The sequence below is a fragment of the Agelaius tricolor genome, unplaced genomic scaffold (genome assembly GCF_023055355.1).
Source record: "Agelaius tricolor isolate 1412-34295 unplaced genomic scaffold, bAgeTri1.0.p SCAF_9, whole genome shotgun sequence".
In the NCBI taxonomy this organism is placed as follows: domain Eukaryota; kingdom Metazoa; phylum Chordata; class Aves; order Passeriformes; family Icteridae; genus Agelaius; species Agelaius tricolor.
In genome coordinates this window covers 8,382,438-8,405,615 of record NW_027269269.1, presented here as the reverse complement: position 1 = coordinate 8,405,615, position 23,178 = coordinate 8,382,438, and the positions used below count along the sequence as shown (strand labels likewise).

Here is a 23,178-nt window from a genome sequence, read left to right as displayed (position 1 = left end):
GGTCAGAGATGCAGGGAGATTGACCTGGTGCCCTAAACCCCTCAGTCTGTAGCTAAGTCACAGAACTTTGCAGCATTGAGTGCAATGGATTAGCATAAAATAATAGTTTTGCAGATTACACTGGCCCACAAGAAAGCTGGAGAGGGGCTTATTACAAGGATGTGCAGTGACAGGCCAAGGGAGGAATGGCTTTTAAAGAGGGTAGGTTTAGTTTAGATATTACAAGGAAATTCTCTGATGGGAGGGTGGTAAGGCATCAGTTCCTCTGGGAACCTCTGGGAACAGGTTCCCCAGAGAACTTGGAGATGCCTCCTCTCAAGGCCAGTTTAGATGAAGCTTTGAGCAACCTTATGTAGTGAGGGTCATCCCTGCCTATGGTAGGGGAGTTGGAACTAAATGGTCCCATCCAATCATAATTCTATGATTAATAGCTCCGTTTTAGAATTTTGTACATAATTATTTTGTGTGATTTGAATTTCCACACATTCACTGTCCCTATTGAACTCCCTATTCTCAAATACTAAGGTCAGCCCTTTCTTAAAACTCTGATGGGGCAGATTTCTTTTACAGGAAGAGGGAAACTTGCTCTCCAATAAAATTCCATATCCAGATTTGAGCATTTTAACACCTTATTGTCTACCAGAAGCTGAGGGTTCAGAGATACAAGAAAGCAAATTTCACTTAAGAACACACTTTTTATGGAATCTTGGAACTCAAAAATCTTATTCATTTATCTGATCTGAATTATCAAGTACAAAACTTAAAGAAGTTGATGCCTAAGATATCTGCAACAAAAAGCATCCAAGTAGTAACAGCAAGGTTGATTTGAATTTTGGAATTCTTGTTAGCAAATATCCTGAAATCAGGATACTCTTTGACCCTGAAGAAAGAAACCTAAGGCTCAGTGGAGACTGGCAGGTGGACTTTGTTATCAAAGAAGTCAATGTTGGATGAGGTCTACCTAAATTTAAGTTAATCTTAAGGCAACATTTCCATTCTCTATGAAGTACTTTACTGATTTCCTTCTAAAAGCCTCAGAGGAATGACATGGGTGCTGGCTCATAGCTCACAGTATGATTCCTCATGGATGAACTGGACTATCTGAAAAAGCAGGTGATCTTTTCCTAAACTTGTTTCAGGTAGAGAAGTAAGTGCATTCTACTACTCTAACTGGTGAATCTGTGCTTCCAAATATTCTAGAATGATATCTTACAGGTGGTTGCTCAGAACTGATTTGACTGACAACAACCAGTTTTCAAAATAAATATCTTGATGTGTATTTACTGGAGGTTAGTAAAAAACCTTAGATATAAGTGAACTATTCAAGCTTTTCCCACTTCTTAGAAGTGAGATTAATTGCTTAATCATTTAATTTAATGAGGAGAACTCAGGAAAAATGTGGGGCAATCCCAAGGATTTTAAAGTGATCTTTGATTATGAAACTTAAATTGTTGTAATGTGAATATTCATCTCAGTTGGAGATGAGAATTCTATGAATGCTTTTGAAGGAAAATGAATTCATGAATGAGTGAGTACAGGAAGTTTTTACAAGTAGCCAACTTCAGGTTAAATAAGAAGTTAAGAAAGAAATACCCTAATCTGTATTTACCATGGGAATGTTAGTGCCTAAGACTCTAGTAATAGAAATCATTCTCAAAAGCCTGCTGATATGTTTCAGAATATGGCAGTCTGGATTTTTGGAATATGTTCTTGAGCTGTATTTTCCATACTTCTTTAAAAAATGTCTCAGTTTTTGGAGTAACCATTATTTTTCGAGAGCTCTTGAGATGCATTCAATGATTCAAAAATACATACAGATCAGAAAGATAGCTTCCAAAATGGTTACTTTAGAGGATTTTTTTTTTTTAAATGTCACATAGATGACTTTCTTTTTTCCAGACACTTGCCACATCACAAGGCAATATACTAGAAAATAAGGATCTGATTGAATCTTTAAATCAAACTAAAGCAAGCAGTGCACTCATCCAAGAATCACTGGCTGAATCTTCCAGACTTCAGAGTTTCCTTGATAAGGTAGAAGAATATTTTAATCTTTAAAGTACTGTTTTTCTCCTGCTAAAAATATTGATCTTTTATCTAGAGAAGATACATATATCCATGGGGTTATAGGATGAGGAACATATTAAATTAGTTCTTTTTGGGTAAATGATATTTGGGATATGCAAGTACATGCAGTATTTTCAGTAATTAAAATGCTTTGTTTTGTATATGCTGAGTACTTACACAGTTTAAAATCTGCCAGTTTGAATTGAAGGAATTTTGGCAAGTAATGGGTTTTGACTTTATTTTTGCCATCTACTATTGCAAACATTATAGTTCATGTGGGTGTTTTTGCTTAATATGCCCCTTGCTATTGGAAAAGTTTAGAACATTGCTGATGCTATTCATCTGACATCCTGTTTTTGTGACAGATTGCAGTTTTCTTCTGTGTTCTATTTGTTTAGTTTAAAATATCCCATTGAATTTTGGGATGTATCCTGTGGTGGGAAAAGACCTTAGTGCCCAAGGGATTAATCTCCAATGTGTTCTTTATAATTTAAAGGATTTTTTGATAAAAATTTTTTTCTTCCAATTTGGAAATTTGAATACAGTGTTGAAGTCTGGAGTGCTGATCCCTCAGTTTGAAGGCTTGGAAAGGATTCTGTTTTCTAAATCCGTGAGAGTCATAGGAATGTTTTCTCGGTGGGCTGAGTAAATGTTTATGCAATAATCAGTAGGTGGCAGTAATGCACCTGGCTTTTTCATGTGTATGTTGCTTTCCTCCACAGGAGAGGGATGCCTATCTTCCTTTGGCTGAGAGTGCTAGCAAGATGTACTTCATTATCTCTGACTTGTCCAAAATTAATAATATGTACCGCTTTAGTTTGGCGGCATTCCTGCGGCTTTTCCAAAGGGCTCTGCAGAGCGAGCAGGTATTTGCTCTTCTTCTGAAGCTGCTAATGCTGCAGAGGAGTCCATCTGCTTTGATACTTAGAATTTATTAGTCACTCTGGACATTTTTTTAAAAAAGCTTAGAATAACTGATGATGAAGTGTATAATAAGTAGTGATGCTGACCTGTTGTGCTTTAGATATTCAGAATACAGGCACGTGGACTTCTAAATTATATTGTATATAAATCACAGAATTTCTCTACCATCTGAAAGCCAAGTGACTCTGTGATTTCAGGCTTGTTCTTTGTCTGTGGTGAATTAGGAAAACAAAGGCTGTTTATAAGTTTACTGAGGGCTTTATTTAAATAAATTAATGATCTGAAATGCTAATAAGGCTAATTTTATCAACAAGGGGTAGAATAAGAAAATCCTCTATTTCTACCTGATTCATTTACCTGAAGGAAGGTCATAGCTTTATAGCTACTTTTTACAGTCTATAAGCATGCCTGCAGCCTGTCCTGTTTAAAATGTATTTTTTATTCTTCTGTATTCTCAGGCCAGTATATTCTTATTGAAGCAAAGAATGGATTTATCCCTTGTCAGCTCACTCCTTAGATCAAAATACCTACACTGAGTAATAGTGCAATTTCTTTTTATTAAGCATCTCCAAACTTCTTCATATTTCTCTTTGTTTTTACTTAGAAAGTAAAAACAAACTAACCTTTCATCATGTTTCCTTTGGATTCCCCTTTGTTCTGGCATCTGTGATTACAACTCTCCTTCAGCTCCAGTCATTACTAGGAACACAGTTCTGACTATGTGAACTGGCCCTCTTTGAAGTTCCTATTACTTCTTTTCCACAACATGATGTTTTAACTTCTTGTTCTTGCTCTCACACTCCTCCATAATTTTTTTTCCTGCCTGTAATGTTACCTATTTAAAGCTCAACTTCTGCTTTGCCTTTGTTACTTGCTTTCTTTGTTCCTTCTCCTCTATCCAGTTTTTCATGCCACGAAATCTGTTAGACGTGGGAAAGGTATTAGGCAAATCAGTTGCACAATTGCCCTTCTTAAACTCATCTCTTCAAATTCCAGCATGGTAGAAAAGAAGTCATACTACCTGTAACACACTCCCTACCCCCCAGTCCCTTTCTTCTTTTGTCCTATCTTTCAAACTTTTCCCTGTTAGAATTATTTTTTCAATTTGTGAGCTTTGAAGGGCAATGTACATGTACTGTTTTCTACATTGTTCCTTTCAGTTGGGCCAAATTTTACCAGAAGTTTATTAACTACACTTAAGATCAACATGCTTGTTTAGTAGTGTTAAATATAGTAATTCAATTAATAAGCAATTTTTTATCAAGTGACAATGATGAGATTTCAATGATATCAATGTTAGGAGAAGGAAATATACTCTCATTCTCAATGTATTTCTCCTTCTACACAAAGTTGGATCAGGTTCATAGTCAAAATATTCAATGCCAAAATATTAATTTCTTAATACTTCAACATAAATTTCCCATTTAATCATTGATAGCTGTAGATGAATTTAATATGTTTTTAAAACTTGTGTCATGTAGAGTCCAGATTATTTGTGTCATTTTGCTGAAATTTACAAAGTATGTGGAAAGTTTTTTACTTCCATGGGAATTTTTGAAATCTGAAATTTCTTTTTTAGGATTCAGGTAATACTGAGGAAAGAATCAAGCTTCTTATTGGCACATTGAAGCACACAGTGTATGAATATGTTTGTCGTTGTTTGTTTAAGGTAAGTTAGTATTTTTCTGGCTTTTCTACAGTGCACTGGGTTTGAAAGTTTTCTTTTAGCAGCTGACACTTGATCTACTTCAAATAAGCAGTATTGTGTAATAGATGCAAAACATTACACTATCAATAATTAACATGCTAAATGAAGACTTGAAATCAGTGTATGACCAAATTGATATTGCTGATGCACATTTCTCCACAGAGCTCTCCTCTCTGCCTCATTCTGGCTTCAGAGTCAGTCATGGGCATCGCAGTTTTCTGAGCACTCATTTTGTGTTTGCTCTTATTTCTTGCATTCCTAAATATAAGGTTTTGTGTGATTATTTGGGAGTTTTTTGTATTTTTTTTTTTTAAAGAAAACAGAAGTGGGTTTGTTAGGTTGATGTTTGGACTTGTTTATCCCAAAGTTCTCTTCCAACCTAGATGATTCTATGTTTCTAAAAGTCCTACATTGTGATATTCACCTTTTTATTTTCATGGTCTTTTCCAAAGGTCCTGCTACCTCCCTGCTACCTTTTTTGTTTCTGTCTGTTTCTTGTTCTTCTTCAAAAAAATGTTCTTAGCGTATTTCTTATTAATTTCAGTCAGGTGTCTTTTCACTTCTTACTTTCTTACTGAAAACCTAGGGAAACTAAGCCTTTCATTTTTAGTTTTAATTTTTACTTACACATGAAGCTGTCATAACAGTTCATGTGTAAGTAAACAGGAGGTTTAACAGGAGGTGTTTGTCTCACAGTACCAGGCTGAAGAAAGCATAGTAGATCTGCATATATGGTTTGAGCAGTACAAATCATGCAAGTCTGTGGTTTGATCTGTGAGAATGGAGAGATCTTGAAAATTTTACACCACCTCCTACCTCTGTCCCCCATTCTAGCAATGCTGTATTGAGGATATAGGAGTAGCAGTTCTTTCTAAGGGGTTTTGTTTATCAAAGTCCAAGTGGAATCTCATGAAATAGTCTCATAATAATTAATGTTTGTCTTTGAAGTCATAACTATGTGAAGCCTACCACTAAGTCATTATATCTTGTGAATATGGAAGGCAGCAATTTTTATATGTAAGAAGAGTAGAAAGTTCAAGTGCGAGGCAGAGAAGAGATTTCTAGTAGGAAAGATTTTAAGTGTAATCAGACTGGAGTTTAGAAAATACTGAAAATGTGTTTACTGAAACTGTGCAGCTTCAAACTAATGGTCCCTCCAGTTTACTATTGTGTTCTAATAATGGGAAGAAGAAATCAACTCTTCACACCATCTACAATTCACTGCTAATTCTTCCTTTTGTCCATGAAAATTTTAAAAGACTGCTGTGACCTTGAGGCTTTACTAATGTCTTCATAAAGAGTATAGTTGATATGAGTTCATACCCTTTGAAGCATGTTGGAATTAAAAAGAAGGATTTTGTCTGTCTGTGGTTATTATTTATGTGTACATAGGCTTCATGAATGCTGCTGAATGAAGTGGTGCCAAGAAATTTACCTGAGCACTTGAACTGGCCCATCTTTCCTCTTTAATTTGTTTAAATGTTCAAATGTTCAAATCTGTTTAATTTGCTTAAATTTGTTTCAAAGCTGGTTTGGTCTAGGCTACTTAGTGTTCTTCTAAACAATTCTTGTTCAAATTTTTGGATACTAGATCATCCAGGGAGCATTCTTATTGGCAGTTATGATACGTATTTGCTTGCAGACCTTTGTCTGAGAAGATGAAAAAGTTAAATGGTGTGGTTTGTTCTCAATGTTGTATGATGTTCATATTTATCGATAAAATGAGAACTTCAGTGCCTTGCAAAACTTGATTCTAATTCCTAGTAGGGACCTCTTTACCCTCCACTCCACAGCCCACTTTGAGTTAGTTTTTGTCTCTAATTTGCAAAGGGATGTAGAAATTTTGTATTAGGATATATGTCACTAAGTCATTACTATGGAATTGGAGGTGTTTTTTAAAAGAAATGTTACTTATAAAAAAGAACCAGAAATAGGACTTTTCCTGAGTATATAAATACATTTTACTGCTTTTATTTCAGGCTGATCAGCTAATGTTTGCTCTACATTTTGTACGAGGAATGCACCCTGAGCTTTTTCAAGAGAATGTAAGTGCTAAAGAAGAAAATCCCCAAGTATTTTACTCAAACTTAATATGAAGAGTAAATAAGTAGATAAAAAGTTTTTTGTCAGTAAGTGTAGGACTTAGTTGTAGTTGTCTGTAGTGTAGTCAGATTAATCCTATAAAGTCTGCCTGCAGTGAAACAGTATGCATAATTGACTTAATACAATTGCTTAAACACAGCTGATTATCCTGAGTCAAGACACATTTAATTATCTAAAGTACCTCCATGGAATGGAGAGACAAAACTATGGCTTTCTGTACTAGAAGCTGGAGACCAGAAGAGACATCAAATGATAGTAGATGTCAGTTCAATAGAGTCCATTATAGAGGTAAAGGTAAAAATCAGATAATACATTTGAAGGAAGTAATGAAACTTGATTATATGAATATGTGAGCTTAAGGTACAAGGTTCAAAGCAAGTTGTTTGGAACCCTCCAATGAAGAAATAATTTCATTGTAGACATATGGATTGACAAAGCAATGATGTGGCCTCATAAAGATAACTCATCTTGTTAGCAGAAGTATATTCTGGCTGCTCTTCATTATCCAAAGTTTGCTATTTGATATTTATTATTTTATTTGAGCTTCTGAAAATACGTTGCTTTATCTTTCTTGAGTTTCTAAAGTCATGAAGGCAGCAACCTGCAAATAGTTTTCTGACTAAATTAAATCCTGGCTTCTTACGTGTTTGTAAAGTACAGCCCTAAGTGTTGGTTTCTATTGTTTAGCATGCAGTTCCATCAGCTATTACAGCTCTTAGACAGCTTAATCTAGGTTATATATAATGCATATTTCTACAGTAGCTGAATACTCAAGAGGGAAAACAGGCAAATAATACCAATAATTTTTTTATTTCTCTGAAAGGTAAAAGTTATTTTCATTAAATTGTTAAGAGAAGTGTGCTTGTACAAAATATTTAGTGAAGAAAATGAAGCTGAAGTGGTTATTATTTTAAAATTATTTCTTCTAAAGCTTTTAATGTGATGAGGCTAGGAATTGTTTAATACGCTGCTAGAGAATTTAGTATTCTAACTCCCTGTCTCAAAAGAATTCAACCTTCTGCACTTAAATATTTTTTTGCATAGTAATATGGAATTTATAGTACAACTTCAACAATATACTGTAGAATTCCTTGGTTCTCAGTAGGGACATTCTCTTTCTGAATCAATATGTATAGATTTTTCTGAGGTAGTTTTATATTCCCTGTATATTGTACTTCTTCTTTTCTTCATAACAGTATTGCACAAACCGAAAAGTGCTCCGTGCATTTTTGTGTACACAAGCAATTTTTTTGTAACTGGGAGATGAGCATCAGTTTGTAAATGAAAGAGGGAGCTGTTTCAAGACTCAGTGAGACTGATGGAGGCAAAATATTACGCTGGGATATGTATCAGCAGTATTACTCTTAGTCAATGTACTTTTATATTTCTGTTGTTACTATTCTCTTTAATGAAAAAATCTTCATCATAGAATATAGATATTATTTATGCAAAATTTCAGTACTTATGAAGAATTTTTGGTCTGTTTCTTGTCACCTCCAAATACAGGATTATGTAATTTCTAGTGCTTTTTAATACTTGGCGAAACGATTTAAAATTGTCTGCCTGGATACATATACAAAGTCTAAAAGTTTTAATGATACATAAATTCAGTCATGGTTTCTATAGTTACCTGTTCTGCGTGGGCTGCTGATGCCCCACCAGGCAGGATGTGTGTCCTTGCCAGCCACATTTGCTGCTTCCTGATAGTCTGTAGTTGGGCAGTCTGGGTAGGAACTGTGGGTGCTGAGAAAGTGTAGAATTTCCCCTTTGCTTTTTTTTCTTATAAAGCACTGCAGCCACTTAGCTTGAATTCTGCAAGAGGAATTACATTCTGGTAGCATCTCCTAGCAAGACATTAAAAAATGTCTTGGAACTCTTTCAGAATCTAGCATTTAATTTGTTTATCTTCCTACTCTGTCTACATGCTACTACATATTAATCTTAGTTCCTAAAGGTGTCTTGTGACTTATCTGAGTTGTCCATTTATTCCACCCAGGAATGGGAGACTTTTACAGGTGTGATCATTGGAGACACCATCAGAAAATCAGTAAGCTATATTTATTTTCATATTTTGAAATAAGGAACACTTACTTTAATCCTGAAAAGTTAAAGTTTTATTCTTACTATGTTGTTTAATTAATTGTATTCATACATTAAAGAAAAATGTAACTGTTCACATAGTAATATAAATTTATTAAAGAATTTTTGAACATGGCGAGTAGTTTTTTTAATTTGAATATCTTTTTGCCTTTGTTGTGTATTTTCTTTTATTTTTTCTGTGACCAGGATGGCAATTTGAAATTGCATGTTTGAGGAGGATTTCAGCCCTCTTTTGTAACTAAAATCGGTATTTCTGAATCCCTCCTTCTCCCAGAGTCATGTATGAGTTGTACTTTTAAGTACATTTTCTCAGGCAGCTGGTTGCTAAAATGATCCTTGAAATCCAGTTTCTCTAGCCATTAGATGGCTCAACTACAGGCTTTGCATTTCAGTGTTACTGCAGAAGTCCCCCTTCATCTGTCTGGAGTCACTGTAATTCAATTAAATGTCTGTGAACTGAGTGATTGTCAAGTATTTCTTGCTGTAGGCCATTTTCAAGGAATGTGAGATCTGATTGTATTATGGAATTTAATACCAGTCTTACCTCTACCCTATCTAAGGCACAATCCATAGGTTTTGGAAAGATTGCGCTTGTGTGCTCTTCAGCCCAAATGGAATGTATACTGCAGACCCATGTCAAATTTATTCCTACAATTGCTTTCAAATTTCCTAGTTTTGTTTCTCAGACTTTGTAACTCATGGCTGAGATACCCTTTCACAGGAAAGCTTCTGTTTTTCTCTGCTGAGCATTTAAGATTACTCTTGAAGTTGCTCACTCCTTGAGACATCCAAATGCATTTCCATGCAGAGACTCCTCAGACTGGTTAATGTGCACTGTAAGATCTTTTGATAACAATAATATAGTGAATACAGAAATTCCACTGGAGCTTAAGCAGTGTTGTTCATCCTTAGAACTTCCTCCAAGCCAAACATCTAAAGAGCAGAAAAATAAAGCTGTTGCCAAATTACCAGTGCAGAGATGTTCAGAAGTGGTGTTTGGCTCTTTGTGTGAAGAGCCGTCTTCATGATTGCGAATATGTGCAATGGAGTTGTTTTTTGAAGCCAGTTTCTCAGAGTGCCTATGCAGATAGCCAGTCATTTGTGTCACTTGTTATTAGTAAAAAATTACTTAGAATTGAGAATATTATAAGGATACTCTAAATGGGTAAAGTATTTTCAAGCTCAAGTAGCTGAACAAGTGTTAATGTGAACATTATGTCTCGTATTTAAATATTTTGGTAGTAAATATTTTGTTATGCCATTTATGAACTTAGCAAAAGTTGGCAGAAAGATTGCTGTTGTGAATGTTTTTAATAAAAAACATGGGTTTCACAATATTATTACTGAATATAGTGTTTGATAAAAGATTGTGTAGCTTACATGTGTGATATAACTTGCTTCCATAAGGATTCACAAAGAAGCGCTCGTGACCAGGTTCCCTCTTGGATAGAACAGGACCGAGTCTGGGCAGTAGCATCTTTGAAGGTACACAACATGTGGTCTCTTGAATTTAAATTTAAATTTAAATTTTTAAATTTAAAGATAAAGATAGCAGATAGCAATTTGGGCTTGAATACTCAGATATCTATTTGTCAGAACAAAATATTTCGTTGTTTTAAGCTGTTTATTCTATCTTCCAGAAACCATGGCTTAATATATAGTTGCCTAAAAAAGACCAAAGGGTTTTATTGTTTTTATTTTAATCTCATTTTTCTGAGCCTTTTTCATGAACATTTCTACCCTGTCTGTAATGAATTTCAATGCATGTGAGTGAACTTGTCATCTTACTGAGATTAGAAAGTACTGCAAATCTATCCAAGTTCTACAATTTTTATAGATAGGATGATAGAAGAAAATTGCAAACAATATTTAGTTGTAGATTTCACTAGTGTAATGACTTTCACAAATCACTTCATATTGTATTAAAAGCCATAAACTGTTGTTTCAAAAATTAATATACTCCTCATCAGATTTCTCTGTACATCTTTATAGGTGTTACAGAGTTTGTGACTGCTCAGACTGAACTAAAACAAAAACTCTTTCTTGCATTGGTCAATGTTGAAGTCCTGTGCTCCTGAAGGGTACTAAAGGAAAATATTAGTCCTGAAATTCTGTCTTAGCCTCTTCTCCTCCTGCATGTAGCTCAGCAGCAAGGAAAAAACCCTTGACTGCTCTTTGGCAAGAACGCTTTTTGCTAAAACCAGAGTTCACTATTTAATTTCTCTTTAATCAGAAATCAGGAATAATCACAATAATGGTGTGGCAAGCATAATAGTTAGAGGTTTAAACAAACAAACAGAAATTGAGTAACTGGGTGAATCAGTAGCATGCACTGATAGCAAGCCATTACTGATACCAGATAGCTGATATCATTAGAGGAAAAGTAAAGCCCAGAGTTTAAAATCAAAGAACCTTAAGGTTTAAAACTAAAGTTAGAGTGCAAATATAGATTTAGTCTTTCCAGGGAATAGGTAAACAAGTGGTTAATTTTAAAATGTACTCTTCCCTAACTCCAAGGATAAAATTGAATTTTGTGATTCGCACAGTAGTGGTCATAGTGATATTTGGAAATAAATTAAAATATACAATGCCCAAATGGCTATTCTTCTTTACAGTTAAATCTACAATATTTGTTTTATAGCTTTCTCTCCCAGGTCTCTATCAGACACTTTGCTTTGAAGATGAAAGTCTGTGGCGCACTTTTTCTCAGAGCTCTGTATGTGAGCAAGACTTTCCGTCTCCTGTTGTACAAAGAATTTCCTTGTTTCAGCAGGTAATCTTTCCATTCATAATATTAATTATGACTTCACCAGTGAAAGTATATTTTACATCCAGGCCTGATTGAATTATAAGCAGTGACAATATCTACATTGTCCTGCAGTTTAACTTGGTTTTTTTAATCTAAGAATTCTATATTTTTTTACTATATGTAAATGTGTATAATGTATATTATATGTATAATGTGCATATTATTTCTCTGTTATCTGAGTCTTTTTAGTGTTGATATATTAGCTACAACTGAGTACACCCTCTAAGGTAACAAGTTCTTTAGAAATAGTCACAGAATTAATTTTATGAATAGGTATTAAAATTCTTTCATGGTTGCTTTGTTACTACTGTATGTGTCAGCTTGTTGAGCATCTTACTTCACTGAATGTGCAAGCTCACACATCTGACACAAAATGCAGTAGCAGCCTCTGCTTCTATAGAATAGAAGAAATGAAAAATGACTTCTGAAAAGCTGGTGCTAAAGAAAACACCAAGAATATGAGAAAGGCAAGTTCCTTCCTCAACCTGAAGGTTGTTTTCCACTGGAAGAGAAAAATATAAACACTTGTGTTTGTGGAAAAAAGATGTTGTTACTTACTTTCAAATTATGCTGTGGTTTTCTTTTGAAGTTACTTTATATGAAAACATCCAGAGAATGATGGGGTATTCGACAATGTAGTTCCATGTTGATTGGCTCTTAGCTACTGTCTATTTGGAGTTTTTTGTGGAGGAGGGAAATTTCTGAAATAGCATGGATGCAATTTAGGAATAAACACTTTTGGAAAGGAATTTTTCTGAGTCATATTTCATTCAATGAAATGCTGAAGACCACTTCTTATGTGTGCAGTGTGTTGTCAGAAAATGTCTGCATTTATAGGAAAGTAAATCTGGAATGATCAGTGCATCTTGTTTCTTGTACAGAAAGTATTAAGAATTTTCTGTTTATGAAATACATTGAAACTACATTATTAGATTGATATGCCACTCATAAATTAGTTTGAACTGAAACCAGAAATATTTCTATTCCAAGTAGGACATTGCTGCCTATATATGTGCACAGAATTTAGATGCTAGTATAAAGCTGTGTGCTTTCTGTCATTCTAGCTACCCACATAGCTACTTTTCTTCCAAAATATTGTAGAAAAGTTTGTAGCTTACAAGTGGACATTGGGTATAGATCTATCTTCTGATTCTATTGATAGAACAAACTACTTAGAAAAGGACAATTACAGTCGATTATCTTGGAAAGCAATGATTAGATAGCTCTAGATATTCAGAGAAAATAACTTTGTTCTGAAGATAAATTCAAAGAATTAATCCTTCTTATAAGAGTGCTGCATTTTAAATTATCACTATATATAACTCATCTCCTCTGAATATATTTTATTTTAAGGTACTTGTGGTCCAGGCTGTCAGACCAGACAGACTACAGAGTGCCATGGCTCTTTTTGCATGTAAAGCCCTAGGTAAGTTAAACTTTTACCAGGGTATTTCTGCACAACAATTAAATAGGTTTTTTTGTCCTATGTTCCTCTTTTATATTATAGTTCTTATGGAATCCCTAAGTTTTAGTGTATGAAAATATACTGTAAATGGTTTGCTGATTTTGTTCTTGTAAAATATTCTTATAAGTGCTTTTAACATGGTTTGGTTTATTCTGCACAGTGATTGAAAATATAATAAAAAGATCTGTCAAATTCTTTTAATTAATTCTTGAACACTGGAGTAATCAAGAAAGGAACATAACTGGTTTTCTCTAAGTTTTACACTGCAGCACTCTCCTTAAGACTTAGATTTTCCATAAATATTATTTTATGTAATTTACCATTTAAAGACCATTAGGTTTGTGATTTTATAAATTGAGTCTTAAAATATTATTTCATTAATATCAGTTATATTTGTAGAGCTCTTGGTCTGTAATACTTTACTGTCTGTTTAAAAATACACATGATTTAGAGTGGTTCAATGCTACTGTTGTCTATTTATTCTAGTCAGTCAATTTCCTCTCTCATATCTGTTATATCCAATGTTTGAAACCTATATGCCAAATAGTCTTAATATTGCAGTACAGCATACAAAAAACTTCCTTCAGTTTTTAGCAGTTTTGAGTGTCTCATCAGGGTAAGCACTGTAAGTTTTAAAAGTCACTTTATCTTACTCCCTTATGCTGTCTGTGAACATCATTTGTTGCTCAAAATTGACTCCATATCTGTCAGCCAGACTGGGATTTTCAGCATTAAGGCATAGCTTATCTGTCAAACATTATTAGTAGATAGAGAGGGTATGTGGGTCATGGTGGCATGGCCCATGCTGACAATGTCCCTGCCTGCTGGACTCAAATGACAAGAGTGATCTACAGTGTGTGTGGCTCAAAAACCTGCAGAGAACTGAATGCAGAGTAAATTTATTTGCTTGCCAACTGTCTTCCAAATCTTAATGTATTACATAAATTACTTGTGTTGGGGCCAGTTCCTTGGAGGAATGCCACACAAGGGAATGTTTTTGATGAGTGAAGCTACGGCCTCACCAAGGAAGGCAGAATACCATTGACTCCATCTGGGTTTTCAAAACCAGTAAATTATCCACAAATCAGCCACAGATTTTTCATGTGTATCAGTAAGATTGGCAAAATCCTGACTAGCACTTTCTAACCAATAAAAAATGTCATGCTTGTATATTTTTTCATAGTTTTTTTCTGCCTTGTCTTTTTGAGTGTCCTTGCCCTGAAACAACTTAAACAAACTGTTTCACATAGTTCTAAAGGAAGCCATTAAATTTCCAATCTCATTTGGCAGCTTTCCTGTGAGAAAAAATGAATTCCAAAAGAGCTGTATATCCTAACAGAAAGCCTTTCAATTCTGTTTTATCCAGACCTTTTATTTCTTTTCTCACCTTTTACCTATATTTTGAAATTTATGGGTGAAGAGAGAGTAAAATAATTTCTTTTAAAGATAATGTTCAGAAGAATTTTCTACAAATGTATTTTGTAACACCTGATGCATGCTTATTTCTTTATTTTTAATGCTATACCTAAATGCACCATGGTAACAGCCTTCCAGTACTTAAAGGGGCTCAAAAGAAAGCATGTCGTAACAGAACAAGAGGGAACAACTTCAAACTGAAAGAGAGTAGATTTAGATTAGATATTAGAATGAAATGCTTTCCTGTGAAAGTAGGGAGGCAGATTTTCTCCCTACAGATTTCCTGGAGAAGTTGTGGATACCCCATCCCTGTAAGCATTCAAGGCCAGGCTAGACAGGGCTCTGAGCATCTCAGTCTAGTGGAAAGTGGCCCTGTCCATGGTGGGGGATTGGAACCAAATGATCTTTGAGGTCCCAGTACAAACTGTTCCATGATTCTATGGTACAAATGATATGGCATTATTCTATGTGCAACATAGTCATATGTGCTCAAGTCTGAAAACAGATTGCATCCTCAAGGAAGTGTGTATTGCATCTTTTAGTAGTTGTGGCATAGATGTCACTGATTTGGACTCTTCTGGCTTACTGTATGTTCTGATTTCCTGTTGCACCCAATGCTATATTGGTTAAATGCTGGTCTAAAGATGCATGAAAATATGTGGTTAACACTATTTAATTTATGATACAGTTATACATATATCTTTGGCCTCATGTATAAATACCTTGCCTCTACTAGGTCAACATTCTAGACATTTAAGTTGTATATTAAAACAAATAATAGCTGTAAGTAATCATAGTACTAAGAACCATGTAAGCCAAATAGTTAAGGCTCTCAAAGCAGTAAAGAGAGAAGTTCTGCATGTGGACATACACACTGCAGTGACTTCTAGCAAATAGCATAGCTTCTCACTCCACTTCTCTCTCTTTGTATGTTTTCCTCACAACTACACTCTAAATGAAGACTGCAATTTGTCAAGCTGGAAATCCAGAAATATTTTTCTTCTCAATATGGGGTGCCTTATACCTACCTGCATGTTGTAAGGATATTTTCTTCATTTTAAAACTGGTTTTATGGTGCCTCATGAACAGAACTCTTGACAGCCAGATGAACTCTTGAGTGGATAATGAAGCACTCCATCATGTATAGTCACTTTATTTCCATAATAATTCTAATTCTAATTATAGGAATAAAAGAATTATCTCCATCACCTCTGAATATGAAACGTCTGTATAAAGAGACACTGGAAATTGAACCCATCCTGATAATAATTTCTCCTGGTGCTGATCCTTCTCAAGAATTACAGGAACTTGCCAGTGTTGAAAGAAATACTGAGTGCTACCATCAGGTCAGTCTTAGATAAGTGTGGTGATTAAAGCCCACAATGTGTAAAAATTTGTAGTAATATCTGTTTTACTTTGTTTTCCAAGAAAGTTAGTTAGTAAAATCATAGTTTGGTGTCTGTGGTGTTTTGTTGTTCCCACCTGTCTTGACACTAACTTCTCATTCCACTGGCAAAATGGGCTGGAGAAGAGACACACATTAGTCATGCTCTCAAAAGCAGAATCCAAATAAGAGACATTCCTCCAGTGTGGAGAAGGGAAAAATGAGAAGATGGATGGAAAAGAACAAAAGAGGCTGAGAATTGTTATACGTGCTGCAGCATTATCTTTTTTGGTGTGGAGTAACTGAAAAAAACAAAACCCACTAAAAACTAGACTTCATAATCTCCTCTGCTTATAGGATTTGCACATTTCTTTCTTCGATACAAAACACAAATTGGGTCTTCAGTGTTTGTGAATACTTAGGTATTTCATGAAATTCTGTAAAATATTTTGAGATATTTTACATCCTTGAAGGTTTGCAGGAATCCACTGGACAAAGCCCTTAGCTCCTGATTTAATCTTTCATACCTGGCCCTACTTTGAGCAGGAGATTGGACTAGATAGCTTCCAGGATCCATTCCAATTAAAATTATTATATGAATCAAGTGGTTTCCTAATATTCCCAATGCACAGTACCAATATGCTTTATAACTTTCTCAAAAATATTATTTCCTTCTGTCATTTGACATATTAAGGGGAGGGAAGTTTTATCTAGCTGATAACTGGTTAGCATAGAAATGGAAAATGTCGAGTTTAATGTTGCTTTTAAATTGTCCTTGAAATTGTTCCTTTCCTGGAACATAAACTGGTATAATATATTTTTCCCATCATACTGTAAATATTTAGATCCTACTGTTATCTTATCTAGCTGTGAACATTGCAGAATGCATATTTCTTACTCTGCCACATGGATTTTCATGTTTATCTCTAAATATCCTTTATATGTTGGACTTTCAAAATGCAGCATAGTATGGTATTCAGTTAAGGATCAGGACTCAAAGTTAAATCACTTGAAAGTTGTAACACTAATGAGAATATTTTTTGGGTTTTTTTCCTACACTTTCTCATGTAATTTGAATAGAACATAAAAGATAGAATCTTTTCTCTGCTGATAAATTTCTCACATGGGATAAAGAAAAGAGTGCTAAATTTGTACCATCTGCTACTATATTGTTAGTGACTTTCAGCTGTCTTCTTTTGGCTATTTTCAATTATTTTAAGATACTATGGACAGTTCTACTTAGTCAGAGAATCATAATACCAAGACAAGACCTTTCACATTGGCTGAAACCTCTTTATTTTCAACTTGTTTGGTTCAGGGTTTTTTGTTATCTTTATCTCCCAAATAGATTGCAAGGTAAAACTAATATGGTACTATAAAAAGTGAAGAATGGAGTATATGTTAAACTATTCATACATCTCAGCAAAACTGAGTATTTCTCTTCATAGGAAGTACTCCTAACTTCTAGTCAAAAGAAACTTAGTTCTCATTTCTCTCTTATATTTGCAGTTCTGCAGTAATGCACCTTAGTCATTATTATTTAAATTACTTTTTGACTTCCCAGAGAATATAATCACTGTCACCAAGTGATGTATGTTTTTTTCCATTAAAAGACTAGGTAATGTTGTTTGTACAGAAACTGGCTAGATAAGGTGCAAAGAAATACTTGTTTTCCTTAATCTTTTCCCTACTTTAGTAACCTATCACATTAGAGAAAATTCTGGTTGTCTTTAGTACTCTCTTTTTTAACGTATGTATTCCTAACTTGAAAACACGATTTTGTATTTAACTTAAATGAGGTATGAGCGATTCTTGATACAACTGTGTCTGTCATTTCAGATTGCCATGGGCCAGGGCCAAGCTGACCTGGCTATTCAAACTTTAAGAGAATGTGCTCAGAATGGAGAATGGCTGTGTTTGAAGAACCTGCATCTCGTTACATCTTGGCTTCCTGTATTGGAGAAGGTGAGGGTGAATAGAGAAGACAATACGGGAAACCAGACAAAATTAGTATGCAACCTTTTAGAAGCATTTCAGGCATTTCTATGGTGATGTTTAAAATTGCAGTTTAAAAATGTACTTTTGTGGTTTTCTCAGTTGTGAATAAGGTGAACTGCTTCAGATCTAAGCAGTTCCCTTTTTTGTGTGAGTGCTTTAATTTTTGTACAATTTACAGTATTTCTACCACAGTGAGTGACCAAATGCTCCAGTTAGGACTTCTGGTATTTTATGGGATACTATCCATGTTTTTTCATGAACTATGAATCTATGTATGCTTGAATTTAATTTTCCCCCCCTTAGTTCTAGGACTTTCTTTTAAGTAGTTTTTTTTTTTTATGAAGTGCAGACTCAGGCTGAGTCACTAGGAGGTTTTTGCTAATTTGAAATTTAAATGTCTCATATTTTATAGAAACATGCACTTTTGGCATATAAAATCACTAACTTGCTAATTAAAATTGATTTTACATGATATACTTTTCATGAACATCACCATGAAATCCTCAAAACAAATTCAGAAGAAAATAATGGAATTCCTTCAACAGTTACTACAGTCTTAATTTTCCAGTTTTCAATGATTTTTCTAAAGCATTGTCCATGGGCATGAGCTTGGAGTCTGTCATTTGTCTCACAGTAAACATGTGGCATGTACCTTCAGCATTCCTATAATCCATTCTGAAAAAATGGAAAGGCAAAGCAAGATAACACTGATGTGTTTGTCATGTAGTCTGAACAAGACAGTCAACAGTAATGAAATGTTTGTAAGCTCCTTGCTGAATACAGAATTTCAGTTCTTGCAAGTATTAAAATATGGAGATACGTGTCAGGAGGGTCTTATTCTTTCCACATGAACGTAATACTGAATGTGTTAAACTTCTTGCTGAGCTTAATATATACTAAGATCTGCTGATGTTTGACTCTGCACATCCCCTTGCCTGTTTTGCATACCATTAGCAAGTGTGAGGCTATGTAATTCTTACATTTGAACATCCTCTCAAGAGACTGCTGCATATTCATAAGTCAGTTCCATCCAGGTACAGAAATTCAGTTCTCACAGTCTTTGAATGTGGACCCAAGTGTACCACAGTGAGGTAGATTGAAAACTGGCCTAATTGTGTTACTCAAAGTGTTACTTTCAGCATTAAAAAATCCAGTTGGAGCCAGTCATCAGCATTGTGCTCTAGGCATTGATACTGTGACCAACATTGTTTAACATCCTAATTAATGAGGTGAATAATGGAACAAAGTGCATCCTCAGCAAGCAGAGATGATAAAAAACCTGAGGGAAATGACTGATGTAACAGATGAGTGTACTTTCATTCAAAAGGACCTTGATAGACTGGAGAAGTAGGCTGACAAGAACCTTGTGAAGGTCAGCAAAGGGAAATGGCAAGTGCTTCCCATGAGAAAAAGTAACTCCAGCCACCCAAACAGTGTGGGGACAAACTGGCTGAAAAAAAGCTTGGTAGAAAAGGTCTGGGAGTCCTGGTGGGTAAGAAGGGGACCATGAGCCAGCAAAATGACTTTGCAGCAAAGATCACTGGCATCCTGGGCTGTTTTAGATAATGTTGTCTGCAGGTGGAGGGAGGTCGTCCTTCCCCTCAGCACTGGTGTTTCCCCTCAGACACTGGAGTTCTGTGTCCACTACTGGGCTAGCCAGTGCAAGACAGACATGGGCATACTGGAACCAGTTCAGTAAAAGGCTGCAAAGGTGATGAAGGAACTGGAGCATGTATCATACAAAGAGAAACTGAGGGAACTGTGTCTGTTCAGCCTGGGAAAGAGAAGCCTCCGAGGGAATCTTAGAATTTTGTGTATTGGCTGATGGGAAAGGATAAAGGAGACTGAGTCAGACACTTTTCAGTGGTATCCCACGACAAGACAAGAGGCCATGGGCATAAACTAAAATACAGGAAATACTATTTAAATATATGATAAAACTTATTTTAGTGTGAGGGTGGTCAAACACTGGAACAAGTTGCCTAGAGAAGCTACTGAGTCTCCATCCTTGGAGATTCTGAAAACCTGACTGGCTACAGGTCTGGGCAACTTGTATCTGGCTCTGCTCTGAGCGCAGAGTTGGACTAGGAAGTCTCTGGTGGTTCCTTCCAAGCTTCACAATTCCATTATATTATGTACTGCTTACAGTTGTCATTTTACTTAAATAGCTGAACAAGTAACAGTTTTTCAGATTATTTTCTTTTCTAAAAACACTGAAAACAAAATGATAATAATTACGGTCTAGAGATTATCAGAATGAATGGCTTGTGAGAAAGTCTTTCAAGAAGTTTCTGAGCTAAATTTCTTCCAAGACACATACACAAAATTCTTGACTTTGTTCTGAAACCACTAGTCAGGCAACTTTGGTGTCTTTGATGACAAATGTGTGGGTTTCAACTGAGCATAAAGCACCAGCAGTGTGTTTCCATATATTCAATAATTATATATTTTTGTGAAGCCTTTATATTTGAAATAACTTTTGACAGTATTTCTCTTAGAACTCAATTTTCCAATCTTCAGTTTTCTGTGAATCATGATACATGAAGGATTCATGCAACAAATACTTGAAGAAAAAGAAATTAATATAGCTATACTGGTGTTGAAAGTCATTTAGATCTGTTGTTGATATGCAGCCCACATTGCAAGCCTTCATCATTTTTGATGTAGCCTTCTGGTGTTATTGTACTTAAAAGAAGTAAAGAACTGCTCTATATTTTTATGTCCTGAATTTAGTATCTAAGAGAAAGGTGCAAATATTTTGACACAGCTAGAATGAACTTCAGATTTGAGCACAGCAATGATATAGAATGTGTGGAGGCAACACATATTGAACTATAACCTTATATGTATAAGCAACTGTCGATTTTTTAAATAAACCTAACTTTCTAATCCAGGATATTATAATTTTGTAAATACTATTCTATGTATAAAAAACCCCAATCACCTCAGTGCCTATTTCAATATATAACATCTCTTTATTAGGAACTGAATACATTACATCCTCAACCAAACTTTCGTCTTTGGCTTACTACAGAAGTTCATCCAAAGTTTACTCCGATTTTGCTTCAATCAAGTCTGAAAATAACTTATGAAGTAAGATCTGTCTGGAAAGCTTTTATTAGATTCTTACATTGAATGCACCTTGATGTATAACAAGCTATATATTTAGATAGTATAAATGGTTTTACCTTATACTTCAATTACATGTAATACAAAAAATACGAGTTTACCTTGAAAGATTATTTTTTCCTAGATGCTTTTTCAAATGAAAGTATGAACTGAAAATAAGTTTACATCAGAAAACTAGTTGTTCTGTTTTGTGCTCCAGATTATTTTGTGCGTTTAATCACTTTTTCTTAAAAATCTACTCAAGTGTTGTTACAGGGATGGAAAACAAGGAATTTCTCCTTGATGAATAGCCTCATCTGAAGATCACAGAATCCCACTTTCTCTTCCTTATTTTCCTTCTTGGCCTTAGAGCTTTATAGTCACTGGACTCTTTCAACAAAAACTGGCTCTCCTTCCATACAGCCCAACATACAGTTAAAAGCCTTTTCTCAAAATTGAGAGCTTTGCATTTGAAATGGCTCAGTTTAAGGAATAACTGGGACTGTGTTCCTCCAACTGATTGGAAAGTAGTCTAATCATGAATGCACTTAAGCAGTGATGTCCAAAATGGAAATCATTAGTAGGAGTGCTTTTAAGTCTTCCATTGATAATGGAGTCTGGAGATTTTGCCTGCAGCTAATCCAGGAAACCTTGACCTTTAAGAGTCCAATGTTGCTGACTTTATTGAATATGAAATAGTTACACTTTTACATTTACTGCAGGTATTTTAAAGTTTTTGCAGTACCTTCTTGCTTATATTGAGGTCTTCAATGGTGCAGAAACTGCAGTACTGTGTTAGTCATTTCACTATCTTTGGAATAGTTGGAACTTTGCACATATGCAATATTCTAAATAATTTTTTTCCCTTTCCAATTGCAGTTAATATTTTGTTACCTACATGATAGGCAATGACTTTGCAAATGGTATTTGATTATTGTATGATTGTAGTATGTTCTAATGTATGTAAAATGTTACCAGTGAAGATACAGATATTAAAAAAAGTCAATTTACTACAATATTTTGCAATTATTTGTCAGAAGCAACAATGGTAATTTATGGAAACACTAAAAGCCATTTTTCAAAAGAAAGAAAGAACAACAAAAACCAAATATTTTTAGAAATACAAAATTGTAGTTTCAATATCTTTGAAATTCATGTTTGTCTTCAGACTTGTAAATAATTTGAGAATTGCTGAGTATTCAGTGGTTTTTACTTTTAAGCACTTTGATTTTGGCTATTGCCTACACCTTAAATGCAGTTATTTCTAGTGCTTGTGAACATTACCTACCACTAAGTTATTTTAGTGTAGTACAGTCCTATAAGTTGGTCCTGGTTACCATTTCCTTCAGTATGGCTATTTTCACTATAGAATCATTTTGGTTTTAGGCCATTTATTACAAACTTTTGTCATTTCATTAAGTTACAAATTCCAGGTTATAATCTAAGAAAATAGCACATAAAAATACCAGGTTTTCTGTCTTGAACAGTGTTTTTCCTTCCAATGCAGGCACCTCCAGGCCTCAAAAAAAATCTCTTGCGAACTTATGAATCTTGGACACCAGAACAAATCAACAAAAAGGGAAATTTGTCTAGAGCACATTCTCTCTTCTGTTTAGCATGGTTTCATGCTGTATGCCAAGAAAGGAGAAATTATATCCCTCAGGTAGTAATTTATTTGCTATATTGTAAAAAATTTGCCCTATTTATTAGCTTTTATACTTAGAAGTATTTTTCATCACGTATATGTTGGGTCATATTCAGAAATAAGATGAACTTGTATATTTCTGCTGCTTTTATTGTCTCTTAATTCATTGCAAAATAAGATCCTGATAACCTCAGTTCCTGTCCCTCTGAAAATTGCTTCTGCCTCCATGGGGTTATTTTGTGATTCATGAACTAAGTGATACTGCTACAGAAGTGTGGAAAAGATTCTGTGAATCCTGTTTGCTTGGGACAGGCAAAAATATTATGGAAACACAGTTGAATGAAAAGAGAGACTAGAGGGAAGGAGGAGATGACATTGTCTATAATTTCTTCATACTAACTCCTTCAAGGAGAAGGAAGAACAAGGGAGATGATTAATTTCTTGCAAGGAT

General features: G+C 34.7%; 1 protein-coding gene across 2 annotated transcripts in view; it reads left to right on the top strand.

Moving 5' to 3' along the window:
- Positions 1-23,178, top strand: part of DYNC2H1 (dynein cytoplasmic 2 heavy chain 1) — a 143,720-nt gene that overhangs the window by 64,490 nt on the left and 56,052 nt on the right. For both annotated transcript variants that reach the window (XM_071434190.1, XM_071434189.1), the window contains exons 68-79: positions 1,900-2,034; positions 2,790-2,933; positions 4,571-4,660; positions 6,679-6,744; positions 8,799-8,849; positions 10,310-10,387; positions 11,544-11,675; positions 13,065-13,137; positions 15,778-15,938; positions 17,816-17,941; positions 20,957-21,067; positions 22,590-22,745. In XM_071434190.1, coding sequence (XP_071290291.1) covers positions 1,900-2,034; positions 2,790-2,933; positions 4,571-4,660; positions 6,679-6,744; positions 8,799-8,849; positions 10,310-10,387; positions 11,544-11,675; positions 13,065-13,137; positions 15,778-15,938; positions 17,816-17,941; positions 20,957-21,067; positions 22,590-22,745 — 1,323 coding nt within the window. The remainder of the gene's footprint in view (positions 1-1,899; positions 2,035-2,789; positions 2,934-4,570; positions 4,661-6,678; positions 6,745-8,798; positions 8,850-10,309; positions 10,388-11,543; positions 11,676-13,064; positions 13,138-15,777; positions 15,939-17,815; positions 17,942-20,956; positions 21,068-22,589; positions 22,746-23,178) is intronic.